General features: G+C 30.8%; 1 protein-coding gene across 8 annotated transcripts in view; it reads left to right on the top strand.

The window, feature by feature from the left end:
* LOC113552815 (cardioacceleratory peptide receptor) overlaps positions 1-21502 on the top strand; it is a 204732-nt gene that overhangs the window by 177440 nt on the left and 5790 nt on the right. For 6 of the 8 annotated variants that reach the window (XM_026955795.1, XM_026955761.1, XM_026955769.1 and 3 more), the window contains 4 exons: positions 6815-7135; positions 15061-15196; positions 17351-17454; positions 20003-20264. In XM_026955795.1, coding sequence (XP_026811596.1) covers positions 7031-7135; positions 15061-15196; positions 17351-17454; positions 20003-20264 — 607 coding nt within the window. In that variant the 5' untranslated portion in view covers positions 6815-7030. Of the gene's footprint in view, positions 1-6538; positions 6557-6814; positions 7136-15060; positions 15197-17350; positions 17455-20002; positions 20265-21502 lie in introns of those variants that run through there. The other 2 variants (XM_026955814.1, XM_026955805.1) reach the window with 2 other exon arrangements.

The raw sequence follows: 21502 nt of genomic DNA, 5'->3' as shown, positions 1-21502 counted from the left end.
CTCGGGCGTGTCCGCGAAGAATCGCTCTCGCGCCCAAATCATACGCAAAATGATTTATATTGCATATACGTTATAATGTACAAACGCACACGCATACAATAATAATAATAATAATAATAATTGTAAACGACGACGACGTCGAGTTGTTATATAGTATTATATGTATACGGTACGCGGCCGTCGCCGGACGGGAAAAAATATACTCGGTGAAAAAAAACTCGTGTTTAAACGGTACGATTAATCGCTCGCGTCTTTTTTTGGAATACGAACTACGGCAGGTGAGAGCGTGGTAAAACGTGCTCATTAATAATTTATTATATTATTATATTACATTATATACGTATAATATAATAATATATAGTATATATTATGTATATGCGTATTGACAAGATAATAATTTTTCGCCACTGTCGTCTGATAAAATGTAATAATACGTATAGAGTATAGACTAAACGCGTCTTCCCGCTATCGACGTCATCTTCTCTTCGGATATTTGACGAGAAGCAGACGACGTGGTAATAAAAATTAATATATAAACGAATACACACAAATACAGCACGATATCACAATACCTACTTGTACCTACGACAAACGACGAGACCGCGCGACAATGCAAACACTCGGAGAGTGGGCCGCACGCGTCGATTTCTTTTTTTAGGTTTTTATCATCGACAGCGGTTTTTTGAAATTATTTATTTCGTTTTTGGCACACGTATGAAAAAGAAGAGGCCGCACGCGATAAAAGAATAAAAGAAAAAATAGCGGCGAAAAAAATTAAATAAATAAAAATAAGCGCGTATAATGCCCGCGCGGGCTCGGGTGAGTGTGACAGAGAAGGAGACGACGAAACAAAAAGTAAAGATGAATAAATCTCGTTAAAATTCTGCACGTATATATCTCCTATAATAGGAAAGGCGGCGGCGAATAATAATGGCGAAATTACCGGCGATACGAACGGGTCTCTCTTATTGTATAATGTATAATAATATATAATATATTATTATATATTATTATAGTGACGTTCGCGGAGGCCTGCGCGGTGACCGTTTGAATATGATTATGATAAACAGTGCCGATGGTCCGCATTGACTATAAACATTATTCCAATAGGCACACGCCTATGTACTATTAAAAAAAAATATATAGTCTTACAGCGACACAATTTGAGCAGCTACCGGCTTGAAAATAATTGACAATTACTGTCGTAAAATAAAACATTTTGTACATAATATATTTATTATAATTTCGAAGTTTGAAATACATAAACATAAAAGTTATAAGACATATAAACATTTATTGCTACACTTTGTAACTACTCGAAAATTGGAATAAAAACCAAATGATTTTTTTTATTATTTTAGATTTAATCGTTTGTAACACTTACGTTGTGTTAGGCTACTCTTCAGTTACATTCTATCAAATAAACCTATATGTGCAGTACACATTTGCAAAATAATACATTTTATTTTATTGTTTAATTCCAAATATTTGGGATTTGAAAATAAAATTAATACATTAAATAATATAAGGTTATACATTTTCATTTAAACATATTAGATTTATAATTTTTTTATTTTAAATATCAGCTAAAAATATTAACTCGACCAAACTTGACACTATATGTGTACGTTGGTCACTATCACGAACGATGACTATAGATCCTTTTTTTAGAAATAATGAAAATTTGCGAATAATTAATTATAAAAAATAATAAGTGTTAACCCATAGATATTTTCGAGAACATACAAAAAATGGTTTATAATGGTTATTCATTGTTATTATATTGTTAACAAAACTGTTTTAATTAATTATTTAATCATTTTAATACATACAATATCGTTTCCATGGGTACGTTATTAATTTTTTCATATTCACAATTTTTTATTTAATTACATTTTTCATTGAATAAGTAATCTATTTAAAAAATATTGTGTATCGTGTATTTTAATCGCATATTCATAATCAAAAATGCGTATACTCGTATTTATGCATTTAGCAAATTCTATGAACTAACTGCAGTATGTTTGTAAATTTTAATAAACAGTGCAATGTTTGAGTCTACTCGTTGTTAAATCATTATTTTCATCAATGTAGATCAATAATTTCAGATTTAATGTCCAAAAAACGTTTAAACAGAAATTTTGAAATATATTGAAAACGAAACCAAATTTATAAGCGTAAATATAATGGCTAAAAATCTGAGATGCTAGAAATATAAATTATCTAACACATAAAGTTGTGAATGATATTACTATAATAACATCATTTATTAAATGGACGAGACTACGAGAGGATAATAATATAGGAAATATTAACAGGGCTTTTTAAATTTTTGAGCAGCCCCCAAGCCTCACCTCCAATTTACACTTATAACAATTTTAGAACGCTTTGATAAGATAAAACTGAAAGATAATTGTTCAATAAATATGAATGAATATTTAACACACTTAGAGGTATGTATAACTCGCAATTTTGGAAACAATATATTTTTCTTGAAATTATTTTTATTATAGATATTACTATATTAATGGAAAATTATTTAATTATTTAGATTTAATGACTATTCATATATTATAATAACAATAGCATAATGCAGTCGACAATCAGAATTCTGAAAACGTCTATCACTTGGTCGTTTAAACCCGTGAATTGTTAACAAACTTTTACCTTCTGTTGTTATAACGCATTAACCTATCATAATCTTTCGGGAACTGAACTGTAGTGGAACCATTATAATAAATTTATTCACATAATATCAAAGACAGTATAAAAAACGAGTTCCCGAGTCTTGTAATAGAATTTTGACACTTCAATACGATTACTATGGTAGCCACGGCATTCGACCGGGGGCGACAGAGTCTCGAAGATGACTTTCGATCACGAGCTAACGAAAAAATCCTTCTTCGACACCGCCACCGCACGATTATAGTTTTTATTTTTTTCTGTCGTTCCGGAGACGGTTGGTGACCGTTCATTCGAATTGCTGTGCTGCGTTCTGAACATATAATAATATATACACGATGATGTTTATGCGAATGACGTAGAGAGAAAATTACGCACGGTCTATATTTGTGTAAGAATATAAAAAAACTTAACTATTTCAGGGTACGTATATTATATATATATATATATAATACACCCGGAGAATAGTTTAATTTTTTTTTATACATTCGCCTGACCTCTTTCGTCGAGATTTATATTTACAGCCACAACGGGTTATGGTCGCCGACAAAATTTCGCAAAGACACTCATCCTATATAATATACTTATATAGTTGACTATATATTTATGTAAGTGTGTGTGTGTGTGTGTACTGTTTATGTACAGAGTGATTCGCCAAAAATGGTCACCCCCGTTTTTTAGTTTAATAAGGAATTTATTCCAAATCTGATTTTCGGAACTTTTAAGTATATAGACCATATTTTCAAATTATTGAGACATCATTATCATACTTAAAAATTGTCATATTGCAATAAAATATTATATTTTCAAATATCGAAAATTATTTTTTTTTTTTTTTTTTAAAGTTGATGTTTCCGATTCAAAATTTGAATGTATAATTTTTCAATTACAAATTAATATTCATAATTATTAATAGTTTCAAATTAGTTATTAAGATGTTCAAATTGGTCCTCATATCTTCTGAATCCATTATCATGAACCTATTATCCTTAGTAAATAAAGCTAAACAACTCAAAACTACTAGTTTAAATTTTGATTTTGATGCACAGATATTTTTAGAAAAAAATATCTCCTTAATTATTTACATTAAAATGTAAAGTTTTAATTTGGAAAACAAAAGTTTGTATTTCCGCCAAACACTCCCTGAGTAGTACAAAAATCTCAATAATTTTAAAATATACTTTTTAAGTATATTTACAAATTTCAAAAATCGAATTTTGAATAACTTTATTATTGAAAAAGAAAAAGTGGATGAGCACGAATCACTCCGTATATGCACTCAATTTATAATACGCATTTACAATTCTGACTGTTACTATTATTATTATTATTATTACTAATTTGTTTTTCAAACCAGTAACGGGACATTAATTTTGCGTTATCCGCGCGTATAGATCACCTGCTATGACGCCAACGCGAGACGATGACGCGTATAGGAGTAATTTAATGAATTATAATATATTATATCGAACGACATAATTTTTCCTCTTAGAATACGTCACACTGCAGTATATTGCCAAATCCAATATGCATCTAAAATATTAACTATATTTTATAATGTAATAACGTCATGTTAACATCATCCTTACGGTTAAGTTAGGTTAGGTTAGGACCTGTAAACTCACGAAGGTCTTAATAAACCACTGGTTACTTATATCTAAGGATATATGTTGATATATATTTTTTTTAACCCAAATACATCTGCAATCAGGTACATCTATGGTTTATACCATACTGAATTGAATAAAAACGCTTTTATTTCACCTATTTCAATCAAAATAGGTTTTAATTTATTCAACGATTTTTAGTTAATAAAATTGATGATAATTCAATATATACAATTGGACTTTGCGGTTCTATAAAAAATGACATATTTAAAAATATTATTGTATTTTGCGTGCAGCACAGAATAATTATTTCGAAGCAAACAAAAGTAACTAACATATAGTAGTAAATTAAATTTCCAACACTACACATTCATGTAAACAAATTATTGCGCATAAATGCGTAAGTCTTTCACCTACCAACAGTTGTGTGGCGTCGGCCATCCGGCTCTTCGAGCTGTAGTTCTGACAAATTACTATTATTTCCTAGTTTCCCACCTCCATAATAATTTTTTCCGACTTAAATTATAATTTATAACCATATGTTTTCCAAAATATACATAAAATAATTAAAATTTAAATAGTACAGAATACGTACAATGCACAGTTACAATTTTATGTTTTGAAGTTAGATAGTTTTTGACCATTGTACATAAACATTTAAAATATTACTTCTTATAGAACATGGTTTCGTTTGGAAATAAAATATCACGATCGATCGATCGATATAGTATGTGATCGTTTAACGCGTATAATAATATTATATAGAGTACATACAACAGCTATAGGTGATACCCACAACCTGTACTCGATTCGCGACCGAACCGAAAACGGAACCAACGACAGACCGCGTACACACTACACGCACACAATATTATTATGTAGGGTATTGTGCGCATAGTGTACGCTCCACATACGGCGTAATATTGTCGGTCGGCATAATAGCGTGTACACACACACGTACGTACGTACGTAATGCACATCATATATTATTATTTTATGCAGAAAAAATGTCGACCCTTTGAACGTATGTCTTTTCGCCTCCGTACCTTGCCCGTGTATATTATTGTATCGGCATCGCGCTGTCCGCGAATACAATAAGACCTAACCTAGTCCTACGACGTGGCGTACATAGTAATACACGTGTATATACACACACACATGTATGTACACATCGATATATGTGTATATAAATATAAGCACATAATAACTGTGTACCGTGTACCTATTACACGCGCCACCGCACCACAGCTATTACTGTACGGTATATGTTATATTATATTCCTCGGCTACGGCTCTCTTTGGCCGCCGCGCCCTTTCCTGTTACTCGGTAGATTTTCCATACGTCTAAATATGTGTATATTATAATGTAGGTACCACGTTATTATAATAGTCTTCGCAGTTCGCGTAACGATATGCGGAGACTTTATTTACTTGTGTAGATGCGGCTCGACCCGATAATATACTGTAACAAGGCGCGACTCGTGTCTCGTGCTATGATATCAACGTACAGCATTATTATTACGTACGCGTATGATATTATAATATACTATGGGTAGGTATACATATTACATATAAATAATACGAAATATACGACGATCGGGGGAAACGCAAGTGTTATCGTTACTGATAGGTGATTCCGATAACGAAAAACGGTTTCTACACTGCAAGTTATAAATATAAAATTATACATAATATTCAATATCTCAACTTATCCGTGTAACTATATAATAATCTATTTACAGAGTAAATCACCAAGCATGATCATCCCCCCCCTTTCTATTCTTCGTTAATGCAGTTATTCAAAATCTGATTATCGGAATTTTTAAATATAGGTATACATACTTAAGGACCATTCTTGGGATTTTTTGTACTATTTACTTTCCAAGTAGTTTTGGGTTTATTTAACACGCTTTACTATGATAAATAGATCCAGGATAATAGAGTTAGAAGAAATGAGAACCGTATAGTTACTTGAAAATTTCATTAATCGATATTACTAATATTAAAATCTATCAATATGTATAATTTGCAATAATGATCCAAGTATAATAAACACTAGATCCGACATCACTTTAATCTTATATTTTTGCAAAACCATTTTTAAGGACTATTATTCTTAAGATAAATATTTTAATAACTGAAAAACTACTCGTTCAAATTTTTAATTGGGTACCTACATCAAATTTTTCAAAAAAATTATCCATTAAATAATTTACAATAAAAAAGGAAGGAAGTTCTCGTTTCACAACATTTTTGTATGATAAAAGGTATTAAGTATTTTATAATTTTAGACAATAATACATCATACAATTTGTACCACTTAGCTGTTACAGTTACCTGATATATTAAGACGTATTGCATACCAAAGAATATAATATATTAAAATCATACTGTGTTATTAATAGTATTTAAAGATGCACACATTTATTGATTAATATCTATACACGTTTATACCCTTCAGATCGATTTTTCAAATGATTTGTAATTATCTATTCTTAACTTTTGTTATTTTTTTTCTTTTATAGAAATGCATCAGTCGCTAGAATACAACGCGAGAAATGGCGAGTGGCGGTCGGTCGATCCACAACGTGGGCAAACCAATAACCTGAGCCAATCGTCTTGGTAAACGACAGTGATGAGTAACGACACAACAGTGAAAATATAAAATACAGTTATCAGATATTTAGCAAAAAAAAGTATATATATATTAATACCTAAATCGAGGCCTGTATTAACTTGACATGGAGACCATCACTGTTGCCGAAGAAGAACTGACAACTATGAAGTACGTCAATGCGACGCCCGAGTCTACAGACGTAGAGATAAACTCGTTTTTTTTCTACGAAGTAAGTTGGCACCGATTAAAATTAATTTTGTTATATTCTGACTTCAAATCGCTAGAAATACAAATATATTATGTTAGAAAATACGTATACTGTACGTTATGATGGATAAATACTTAGGCCAAGCCTGAATAAAGGGGAGGGTACGGTTTCCGGGCTACAATATCGTGTATTAAAAAAAATACTTAGGTACCTAATAATTTTAATTCTTAATATGAATAAAAAATATCTGTTTTCAAAAAAAAATTAGATTTTGAAAATAAAACACTTGATGCTTATTATTAATTTCTTTGTTGCAATGCACTGTCATTTTCAGTGTGATACAATTAAAGATATTATATTTTAAATTGCATATTGGAGCCTAGAAAATGTTATTCAGGACTTGACCTAGACGCAAATAAAGAAATATCGTACCACGTCCACGATATAAATATGACTATATCATATCATATGGTATATATATACACTTATATAATATAATGTGTTGTACTATTATTATGTATGTGGGCACGCTCTGTGGTGTCCCAACGCGGAAATATAAGTACTATTGGTTCAAATCGATGATAGCAGACACCGGCCGATTTATAACACGGCAAATCCTCATGATATGCCATATATATTATATATTTGTATCATAGGTGTATAGTAATATAAGATAAACATTAGAGTTTGTGTCGGATTATATATTTATATACATTAAGAATTAATGAACAAACGGATAGCGCGTACGACATTTACGTTAAAACAATATAGAACTTTACTCTCCAGAGCGTCTTTACAAGTAGTGCACCTATATATATCGTATATCCAATAATATGTTATGCCTTTCGTACATGGCCATGTCCTAAACGCCGCTAAAGCTCCGTTCGATAAATTATTATAATAAAAATACTACGACGGCAACTGAGCAATCCGTAGATATATATGTATAATACCGCCTTGTTCCAATACCTATATGCGTATAATATATTATACTACTGCCGCTTCTGCTCTTTCAGACACGCACACGCGCGTACTACAATATTATACGAGTCCCGAGAGACTGGGAACCGATAAATTTCTATAGTTTCGATTTCGTTTACCGATTTTTAAATTTTTTCGATTTCTATCTTAATTTTTCTACTCCGGGAGAGGGATTGGAATTTCAATTTTGATTTTGTACACCCATATCTATCTACCGGTTTTCATTTTTTTTTTTCTGGTAGTATTTTCAGTTTTGATTACTAGTTTTTGTTTTTTACGCGGACCAGTTTTCATTTTTTCTATAGGTGCCTGTTTTGATTATCAAGAATATCGGTTTCAAGTCCTGCGTAATTCGATTCTCTGCTAATCCTGCCGCTACTTTGAACAATAGCTCGAACAATCTATGTTATATGATAATACACAATGTCCTTGAACGTAAATAGTCACATTTCATGATATGTAGATAGGTTTTTCCTTCGCTATATACAACCCGTCAAAATAAAGATCACACACTTAACGGTCTTTACAAGTTATTATAATTTACAGTATACAGATTGCTTCCGCAACTGCCGAGGTTTCGTATACCGTATACTTCTATACTATGTACAGAGGGATTCACTTATTTTGAGAGATCTTTTTCACTCTCTCGAAAGAGAATGATTTAAAAAAACTAAATATTTTAATACATGAATATTAAGTACAAGTGTCAACTTAATTAAACTTAAAACTATTATACGAATAAATACTTAATTAAATAATAATAAAGTGGGTGAAGGTTATGATTAATATTACGATAACCATAAACGATATTGGCTTTATTTACTGCAGGTCTACTGCAGGTTGATGATTTCTATTTTGTAATTTTTGAAACACTAAATTATAATTATTTATTAGGTGAGTCCGCTCAATCAGTCGAGATCGTGGTTTCCACTTTGCATCTCCGATTTATCATTCCACCCGTCGTACCAATTCTGCACCATTCGCGTACACGGTCAACACGCCACTTGTAACCGGAAATTTCCATCATCCGTAATACAATACTATTATAATAACATAATCGAATCGTTAGCGCGCCGCTGCTAAATATATTATTATACTACACCCGATCTGTAATAATAATCTGATCGCATCACATCATTGTCATAACTACGTCGGATATACATATCCTACGTCTTATCACAGTGTTTTTGTCAATCTCGCGATAAACCTATTATAGGTTTGTCAATTTTTCGCAAGTAAAATACGATTGAACACGCGATCCTTATCAGACCAACATAATTAATATTACGTTTGAGTACGCTTCTTTTTTTTCTACCAACGTTGCCAAATTCTATAGTTTTGATAAAACAACAAAGGATTTATATTATTAACGTATAAGTTACCGTCCAGGTATTGTCAATATAATAGCACAATATTCTATATATTGCGTTTTATGTTCATAAATAATATTGTATTTATATTATACGCTCATTCACACGTAATAGTTATTACTTAATAGTTAAAACCTACTAATTATATTTCGTAATATTTTTTATGCAACGTTTTAATAAATTTCAATATTTTAATTATGAGTTTATGATTCACATAATAAAATTCTCTCAATAAGTATTCAGTAATATCATTATTTTCATGAAAAAATAAAAAAAAAATTTAGTTACCAAGTCACTAACTACTGTAACTGTGAAATAGCCAGTCACACAACCAATCGAATAGCTTATTAATTTTTGATTATAGAAACATCAGAAATATAAATAAAAATAATTTTTTTGTTAAATTTAGGAAATTCTGTTAAGTTCCGTATCAGAATTGTTATTTTTAGATTTCTCGAAAAAATTATTTTAATACTGTTTATCTTAATAGTTCGTACGTTATAATAATAAAATAAATTATGCCAAAAATAGTGTGCCACCCAAATTTAATATTATATAATATTAATTTTGATATTAGTCTTGCACGTATTATAATATTAGCCACGAGTATAACCACTGACAATGTATTATTTACCTTAGGCGTTGAAGGGTATTCGTCGTGCCTAAAAGTAATAATATTGCCTTGCAAAATACTGTCGAAATATATTCAGACGGAAATCACGATCCGCGAGCGCGTATGACAGTTTGACGACGTCATCGCCGTGCGCTTCTCTTGCCTCTGCCGACTAGGCATATATACATCGCCCGCACGTTCGCACGTGCGAACCATCGCAGAATACAATTGGCGAGTCTCGGACGATCGCCAAATATCATACAATTAATAATTAATAATAAATACAAGTATAACGATAACATTATTTCGTATCGGTGTATAATATCGCCATATCGCCGTATACGGGATTCGCATATTATATTATAAATTATTATAATAATAAATCGTATGTGACGATGATATTTTAATGGCATTTGGCACGTACAACGGTAATTCATTAATAATAATTATAATTACGTTTTCGAAATATCGTCGAAATATAATAGCGTAGGTATTGTTTTTGCGGTAACCGATTATAATACAATGGAAATATCGCAGTAGACCCGACATATTGTAGGCATAAGAAATAATTCATTCGCGACGACGAATTGTTTTCTAATACAAAATATAATAAAAAGCGTAATGGCGAGTCAAAATACTTACGCGTGTAGGAAACCCCGAGTATCGCGTAAATCTGCTCAGACGTGTTATTGTCGCGTTTCTATAGTACAGTAGTTTATTCGACAGATTACGATTCAAAGAGAGTAGGTATTCATCGCTCGTTTTACATTTAGAGGTGCATGCGATGGATTATCGTTGACGGCGTTTTCGCCTGACATACTACCGTCTTATACGTATTATAATAATACATACGTAAAAAAAAAATGTTGTTCAACGTTATTTTTTATAAAGCAATATTTCCTATTCGCGTACCACGTGAGAGCTTCCCGCTTACCGCAGATTGAGACGATTCACACGATATGCCAGCTGTAAACTGTATTCAGATGATTGATTAGTTAGGTCTTTTGCACCGCTAGAAGAGATATTAAAAAGTTGTGAATGAACGAGTCGCGTATACAAGACTTGAGGTTCTCGAGTGTTAATAAACCGTCTAAATTTAACTTGTGCACAACAATATACGGGGGCGAAATTTCGACTTACTTACTATATTTTTCATAAACATATATCACACATTATTACGTACAATATAATATTAAATTATTATTCATATATATTTATATATATTAGAAAAGTGTATCTTTTATCTATATCCCGAAATACTAACGTATTTTCGTAATGACTTTACAGTCTGTAAAGTATAGTGAATTATGAGTAGTCGAATAAAAAATAATTTTAAAAATATATTACATAACATAATAACGTTATATAGAAATTTAGAATAGATAAAATATGGAATATAATACGATTTCACCCGCGCATAACTACGACATTAAATTATACTGTTATTATAGATAATTAAATCCAGCTATTAGCCGAGATGAAATGGTCTTAACTCTCGCCAGGGCAGCGTAATGGGATTCATGAGATTTTCTGTAGATACAAAACGCTCTACATTTTACTACTACTACAGCAAAAATCACCGTGCAAAAACCAATAATAATAAAAATAATATAGCTATGTATTTAACTTTAATAATTTAGTTCATGATATAGAAGTACTGCGTATTTATTTAAAGTTAAAACAGTAAAACGCTAATAAATTTAAAAAAAAATGTATTTGTTCAATACCATTGGTAGATTTTATGTATGTCATAAGTATTTCACTTCAGACATAACAAAATTAAATAAAAATGTTTATTTCCACGAGGTCTACTATTGCGTGCAATGCGATCAAATAGCAATACATTCTGTACGAATAAAATATTGTATAATAAATTAATGACCTGAAAATTATTATGAAATGTTATGTATTAAATTATTATTATTGTTATTACTGATTATAAAATTTCGATCCGAAGTTTGAAGGCCTCAACAACTCATTTAGACGTTTTAGTCTATGTATTTCCGTTTAAAAACGTAAAGTATTGACGGTGTGTTAACCGGCAACACGTGAGTGAAAAAATAAAATATTACAAAACTTTGTAATAGAATTTCATGGCGTTTGCCATAAAAATAAATACCACTGTACACACGCACATTTATCGTACTTTAATTAATGCAGTATCTTCACTGACTCCGTCGCCGTAACGATATGTAATCGTACATTGGACGAGCTGTGCGAGCGATCGTCGTATGCCGGAGGTCGTTCCGCCTGTCATCGTCGAGCCGGCCGCGTGAGAATGTGTATCTTGTACCTACCTATATCGTTCCACGAATAAGCTCATTATTATTATACAGCCAGGAATAGTAAACGTGAACTGTTAAAAACTATTATACAGGGTGATTCACTGAACATGATAAATCCCCCTTCATCATGTGATAATAATTTATTCAAATTCTGATTTTTAAATATATTTAAAAACCATATTATATTCAAATACTTGAGATTTACTGCTGAAGGATTCTTATAGTGATCTCATGGTTGTCAAGTTAAAATTCTTCCCTTTTTTATTGTAACATTTTTTTAAATGTTAATGTACTTAATTCAAAAGTCAAACGAGTATTTTTCCAATTATTATAATATTTGCATTAAAGACTTTGGTCCTTAAAAATAGTCTAACAAATGTATAAAATATATATAATATTGGATCTATAGAATTGTTTTATTATATTTAGGCCATCATTATAAATTATAAATATTGGTAGATTAATATAAATTATTAACACATTAAAATCACCATACCTCCTATCAAATCTTTCAAACCCATTATCATGGACCAATTGTCTTTGGTGCGCAAGTCAAAAATTCAAAAACTATTGGTTCAAATATTGATTTTATAAGTCAACATTTTCAAAAAATGATCCATTAGATAATTTATAGTTAAAAGTGGATTTATTGTTTAAAAAACAGAAGTTTACATCAATCTCACAGGACACCCCTTAAGTACTACATAGAGTCTCAATAATTTGAAAATATGGTCTTAAAGTACATTGAAATTTTTAAAAATCAGAATTTCCATAACTGCGTCATTGAAGAAGAAAAAGAGGATGCGCATACTTGGTGGATCATACTGTATAATGTGCACTGTGCTGCAATTGCGACTGTAACGCGGCCAATGTCGCGAACTGTATTTGTATAAAGTATACATAAAAAAAAAAACCTATAGAAAGAAGTGCGATTTGCGCACATGTGTGTGGTGTGTGTGTGTGTGTGTGTGTGTGATGTGATAGTCGTTTAAAACGCGTAAAGCAAGAAGAAGAAGAAAATACGCGTGTATGTGAGAAATAATAATAATAGTAATCATTAAAAACGGCACAAAGTCGTACGTGACGCGGAAACCAAAACCGCTCAGTGGTATAACCGGCTTAAAACGGAAGACGACTACGCGAAAAACTTACTAGAAGCAAAAAATAAAATAAAATAAAACAATACAATATATTACGCGCGTATACTTGTGTGCGTATAAATTTGTCTTGTCACAACGAGGCGGGGAAATATCGTCGTCGTTAATAGTGTTTGCACGAACGGACTATTTAGCGCAGCGCCAGAGTCGTGTGTTAATAGCAGTGTATAATGTTATAATTATAATAATATATACGTCAGGTCGTCGAACGTATAAGAATCGTACGCAGTCGTTGTCGGGCGGCGGGGTGTTTCGGAGCACCGCGGATAATACATTATAATAATATAGATCGATGATAATTATTATAGGTCGTACCTATACGGTTGCGTATCATATACACATATATCATCATTGCGATGGTTTGTTCCATATCATTTATGCGAACCGTTGACTTTATAATATTTATGAAATGAAAAATAAATGTAAGATCTGCGACGATATGCGAACTGAACACCACTGCACGTATAATCACTTCGGTATCACACAATACTATAAACATTTCGAGCGTATAGGTTAAAATTCACTTAAATTGTGTTTTTAAAGTGACGTGCGTCTATAGCGACGCGTGTAAGTACGAAAACGCATAATACCTACAGGCGATCCGTGTATTCGTGTTATATAATATTATTATATGTTTATATAAAACATGATGGTGATTATTGATTACAATGTTAAAACTGTTGTGCTGACGTGTATTTTGCGTGTTTGGAGACTTGAGCGTTATACCAGCACACTTCACATTTAAAAATACTTTTCTTTAATGTATACTTAATGCATATATTTCAATATTCGACTTATATTTTCAAGGATTGGTTATTTACATTCTTGTTTTCTGTAACGATGAATATAAACGTCGATAAAATATTATATGTTTTTGATCGCTATAAAATACATAAAATGATACTTTAAAGGGAAATTCGATGAAATAAAATGTCATGTATGTATAAATAAAGACAGGTACCTATGGCTGGTAAATTTAATGGTATGCACGTCAATATAATTCAGAGCTCCGCATCGGAAATAACTCAAACCCATAACACGCCTGAAATCAAACATTCGACATCCATAAGACCCAAATGATTATTTTTTCCACAACAACAAAATTAACTAAATCCCGAATGAATTTTATTTAACAAATTTCACGTGAATATTAATTCGATCTCGTATGTAGTTATTTATAAATAAATTAAATAGGTATTAATTATAAAATAACACAGATATATTGTTTTATATTTACGCCTAGTATTGATGTATCTGCGATCACTCCATAAAATTGTATTTTGTCTATGTTAATTTAAATTAATTAAAAAGTTTGATATTAAAAATGAACAACATTAGTGTAGCTAAATAGCCTATTCAGAACGCCGCGTGATCAGAACTTAATTATCGTTGCTACTAGGAATATACATATTATTAGAAAAATAAAAACTGCTATCATTATTTTGATCAATGATTGATTACCTTCTTAAAAAATATATTATTATACACAGTAGTGCATATACTAATTATTGTGATTTTGTTTCTTATTATTTTTTCGCAGACCATACAGTTCACAGTCTTGTGGATATTGTTCCTGTCGATCGTGCTAGGCAACGGAGCCGTACTAGTAGCCCTGTCGTTCAATAAAGCCCGCAAAAACCGAATGAACTTTTTTATCATGCACCTGGCACTGGCTGGCAAGTATAATTTTATTCACGTTTTTATATGACACGTACATAATTTGGTATAATTATTATATTTTTTTTTTCAATGTGATCATCTATTGTAAAATAACAATATATACAAATGCACATTATAATAATATATTATATAGACCAATACATTCCGAAGCATCTTTTTTTTTCTTTTTTTTTATCGAAAAATCTCGCAAATTCTCAAAAACTGGTACCTATACGTAGGCGGACATTTGATTGAATTTTTAGGGGGGCTATAATAATCCAATGTAAAGCGATCCCGCACCCTTTTTTCTATAAACAAGTATAACATTATTACCTTCAATTTTTGGGGGTCTATTGAAATACTTGGGAGCTAAACCCCCCTAAGTCCTCTCTGATGTCCGCCTATGTAACCTATAACATAGAATTACAAATTAATTATTTTAATACTACACAACACTACGCTTTACTCTTTATTCTTTGTTTTAAAAAGTATTGATTTTTCTACATTTCCTTCTTGGAAAATACAAAATTATACTGTACAGTATACACTATACATGTAATTTTAATCCTACCCTTTTTTTATGCTCATATTTGTTGGTAAAACAATCATCTATTTAATACTAAATACGTGGAAACCAACATTTGTTTATTTTAGTACCTAAAGCATAACATATATTTTATGAAAATGTCAATCTATTAAGTATAATAATATGCTGAGTAGCTGAGTGAATAGTTTTATTTTACTAATAATTTTCCGCTGCCTATTATAGATTAGGTAATTAAAAATATTGCCGTTAGACGGTTAAAACGCTTTATAGAAGTTCCATAACAAACATATCAAGTGATAAAATACTGGCATTATAAAATAGTATTTATGTAATTTTGCGAAAAATTTTGAGAAAAAAATGTCTTAATAATAATATTTTTAATGACAATACGAGTGTTTGCTGTCAAATAAAAATCACTATGTATCATAATATTACAATCTATATGTACTGCCGTATTCAAATTGCTAAGATTCGTCAGCCGCCGTTTCGACAGCGCGATAAGTGCTTATACTCGTAACATTATGTTGCATGTTTGCACAGGTACCAGATATATTATGGTAGATATACCTACGTAATTTAAAACCGCCGCGAACAGTGAGTTATAAACGAATAGGAAATTATACATTTTGCATGTGCGTTCGATTTATTATTACATTATGCGGCGGCGTCGTGTCGTTGGCGCTTATTAGGTATAACCACGCGTAAACCAAAGTCTAAACGAGCCGTGCCACTGTCTATAATATAATAAATTACACTGTATCCATACATACCTATACCCATCCTCGTCCGACAACCGCGAGTAATATATACACGTATAGAGGTACTTGCAATGCATTATATATACGTAGATACTTGCACTACCGGCCATAATATAATAATAATGTACCTGTATATTATCGCCGTATTGCCGATCCGCATGATATATCGTTAATACACGCTTGCGACTAGACGATGACGATGACGATTTTAATTTTCAACGCGTGTTATACCCGACCGGTCGTCATTATCGTTATTATTATTACTGTATCGTTATTAATTATCGGCGTGCAAGCAATCGAAAATAATGTTTTCGCCGAAACTCGAATCGGTTTAAGTATATACCTACCTACACGTAAAACAATATATGTTTATGTATATATTAATAATAGTTTCGAATAAAAAATACAATTCGCACGTTCAGGAGGTACCTACGCACACGCGTCTAAATACATGCATGTAAATTGTAATATACACGGTGTGGAGACTATTAGCAAAACCCATCGCGACTCATTTACAATATTATATACATATACGTACGCCAATTTACAATATTTATAAACGATTATTTTATAAACAATGCATGTTATGATATTGTTTAAATAACCTCAAACTGCATGATTTGGCACGCATAATAAGCCACATGTCGTTTACTAAATTCTAAACATCTATATCGGAAACCAATTTCTCTAAATCTTTTCATATTATGTGTTTGAACGAGAACACTGTCTAGATGAAATGTATGACACCGTTCAAACGCAAATGCAAAATGTTTGAAACTCTTTTCTATTCCGTTTGTGACGAAAATTTAAAAGGTTTTCACATTATCATAATGAATAATAACATCAAATAATGTGTTTCTGAATAGACTTATTGGTGGGACTGGTGAGCGTGATGATCGACATGATATGGAGAACGACCGTCACTTGGTCAGCTGGTCCGATTGCTTGCAAAGTCGTCAAGTACTTACAGGTAACGTATTTACGCAATTATAGTACATCTTATATTAATAAATATACCAATAATTGAGTCGTTATGGTCGTTCAACATAGGAAGTTTTAGAAACACTTTATTATAATACATATCTATTATACCTGCAACCTGCATAGGAATTGAAGACTTTAACGCCCCACAGAGTGCGTACGTTCGTGTCGTATAATATATTGCATTATTTTTATATTTATTTATTACATATTATCATATGGTTTTCAACAAAACTACGATAAATGATCATGCACACGTGAGTAGGTGTATTATATAGCTAACAGAAATCCACGATTATTGTCACCACCGTTCGCACAACTTTAATTATAATTGCAGTTATACCGAATGCGCTTAGGTAGGTACATATATGGTTTACTACTACTACAGAAATGCTGTTGTGCCTTGACATATTTTTAAATTATAAATTTATAATTGAAAATGATTTGTGAATTATTATCATTGTTTCCATAACTTTTAGCTCATCTAACTAAAGTTGTGGTAATGCTAACTATATTCCATTTATTAACGCGTTACTTTTTAATTTTTATCTTATACTATATTGTAACATAAAATTATTGATTAAAAAATGAATTTCCAATAGGTGCGACCGCGACATGGTTATACTTGTAAAAGTTCGTATTGGTAAATAAATAAACTGTCAATTTTGTATAATATTTTAAGATTTTCGTTTTTTTTTTTTGTTTCTTAAAAAAATATTTAATAATGTTTTGTGTATGATAAAAAATATAAATGTGTTTACGTTATTTTGAGGTACTGACTGTAAAGTTTTCCATTTTCTTACTCACAAATTGTTTAGTCATAACTTATAACTTATTAACTTTTCATTAATGATTAAAATTTAAGTCACTTTTATTTTTAGAAACTTTAAACTTATTTTTGCGGTCTACGATACAATAAAATGAATACTAACGAAGTAGGTGTATATATATATATATTATTTTTAAGTTAAAACGTAGATTATTAAAATTTCAATTTCCCTAACCAATAATCAAACACTGCAGTAAATATTATACTACACTGAAACATATTTTATTACAGCTATACAGAGTAACACTATTGATCCATGCTAATATAGCCGATGTATACCCGTAATTACATTCCCGATACAACAGAGATGTAATTATACCTCACTCGCAATCAGCACCGCTACAGAGTACAGGTATAAACGATTTCCCACGGTATCGATCTTTCATAAATCGCGAACAACTGCAGCGCGTCTAGAGCAATGGACAAGTGGAGAAAAAAACAAATTAAATAAACGCGTATATAAATAATACACTAAATATGTATACGTAAACGACCTCGTGTTCGTCAGTGTAAATAAAATTTATAATAAAATATTACACGACACAACATATCATATTATAGTAACAATATTATAGGAGTTTCGTCAATCCGTCGTACGCGTATAGGAGTCGTCACCACAACCACCGCAGCTATATATTATTGATAATAACTTATGGATATTCTTTTCATCGGCTAAATAAACAATTATATTATTACGTGTTCAGATACGTTCAGTTATAATACAGTGATGCACCGCGTTTCCCCTTTTTTTCTGTGTTATTTTAATATTAAAACATTATAACATTCCTCGACCTGCTCTGTATACATAGTAATTCATATCGTTGTGTAGGTAAATATTGTTGATTACTGTTTGCGTGTATGTACCCACAATTAATGATCCGACTTTTTACATATATAACAGTGTGTGTTTAAGGGGGAGGGGAGGGGCAATAGGCTAGATCTAGACCTTCAAAGCAGAATCACCAAAAGTATTTACTTAAATGCTGTGTTCACACACGAAGTCAATTGCTTTTCATATTCTTCCGTATTTGGTAGAAGCACTGGAAATAATGGTAAATATTTTTGGTTTTGAGTGATTATATTTTATAATACAAAGTTTATAATATTTTATTAGGTAACAGATAGTTAGAATAAATAAATAAAATTATATATTATTGGCTTTTGCATTGTAAAAAAAAAAGAGATAAAAATAAAACGGAAATTAATTAATCCAAAGATTGATATCGATTTGATTGTAAAAATGTACTATAATAATTAATACTATTATAAAAAATAATGTTTATTCTAATATACTTGTAATATTAGCTATGTATGTCAAAGTATAATTAAATTTAATTACATACCCTTCTTACTTACTTACTTACTTACTTACTTACTTACTTATATTATATATATTCTACCGTTCTACATACCTATACATAAAATACAAATTTTAAGATATTTGTATTCATAACCAATTGTAAGGGATAATTTATGTAAAATACCGCATATACTACTTATTATTTATTTATTTATTATTATTGTCATAATATATACTTATATGAATAGTAGACGGGTTGATAAGGTATAATTTATATATGATGAGGATAAACATATTCGCAAAATATTTGACGGATAGTTCTTCTAACCGTCAGATAACCACGACCGACACGACCGCAGCTACTTGTTTAGAAAGCTAAATAATAAGTGTTTTAAATGTGTATTTCAGGTGGTCGTCACGTATTCGTCTACATACGTACTGGTCGCACTCAGCATCGATAGATACGACGCCATCACGCACCCAATGAACTTTTCCAGTAGCTGTAAGCAGAGAAAAAGAACGAAAAACAGAATTTTTTTGATAAAAAAACTATTTTATTTTCACGCATTTTCAGGGCGTCGAGCCAGAGCATTGATCGGATGCGCTTGGATTTTGAGTTTCGTTTTTGCCGTGCCCAGTGTATTTATTAATGAAGAGACAATAATACAAGGTATACGATCTTAAATATAATATCCTATATGTCCACAAAAATTATCATTTATTAATCTATGTCTGTATAAAAAAACTAAATATGTATAATAAAGTTTATTAATTTTCCATAAAACAAAATTAGCAGGTTAGGTAAGGTATTTTCCTGGAAGAAAATTCTAATAAGAAGGATAATGATGAACCAAGTATTGGATCATTTAAATATCTTATATAAAACCAAGTATCCGCATTTTTAGATTGTTTTGTATATTTTAAATATACTTTCAAGTTTGTAAAATAAAGATTATTTAATCATTAAACCACAGTGTAAAAGTAATTAAATAGGTAGTTAATTACTAAATTTTCCTCAATATAATGGTTTTTAAATGGTCGAGGGGAAGTGTGAATGGCACCTTTCCTGCGTATTTTTATATTATTACAAATCAATAATCATACTGTAAAGTACAGTTTTATAAAAAAAAAAAATTGATGCTGGTATAAGCATGCGTAAAGACCGAGTTTATGTTAGTTTAGACAGATAACGACGTTTTAATTAAAAATTATGTTGTACATTTGTATAACAATAAAATATAAATAGTTATTATAGTTTAACATGGTGTGTAGCTCGAATTGAGAGTAGGTATAACAATTATCATATAAATGAGAAAGACTGGCCGTATCGTCCCTTTGTTGCATAATATATATATATCACATGTTTTGCATACGATTATTGTAAGCAAAACAATTTGTCGAAAGCTCTAATGACGTGATTTAACACAAAGAACAATTGAGCGTGTATTCAAACCGATCACCCTCCAATCATGGTATTGTATTTATTTTAGTCCCTCGACCCTCGGAGCGATGTTTTTAAATACGATTCCGATAAATGATAAAACGATCAGTAGAGAGTGCCGATTGTCAAAAGTGATGACTCATAATTCATATTCCTATAGTGCCTACCAGTAGTTTTCTAAAACACCCAAAACGAAAACTTAAATACGTATTTTTATTTTCACGTATTTAAAAATTTTAAATAGATTCCGATTTTATAGAACATTGAAGTAAATATTTTAAAAGTCAAATTAACCATCACGATTTTAAAAATATGATCTTTAAGTGTACTTAAAATTACAAAAATGAGACTTGGAATAAGTGCGTGATTGAAAAAGAATATAGTGTAAGCGCGCTTGATGAAGTAAATAGTATGGGTATGTTTATATACCATCTCGTTACGCGTTAGATACCGAACAAACGGTGGAC

Source organism: Rhopalosiphum maidis, chromosome 4 (genome assembly GCF_003676215.2).
Source record: "Rhopalosiphum maidis isolate BTI-1 chromosome 4, ASM367621v3, whole genome shotgun sequence".
In the NCBI taxonomy this organism is placed as follows: Eukaryota; Metazoa; Arthropoda; class Insecta; order Hemiptera; family Aphididae; genus Rhopalosiphum; species Rhopalosiphum maidis.
The sequence above is the reverse complement of the archived record's forward strand: the minus strand, read 5'-3'. Positions and strand labels throughout refer to the sequence as shown.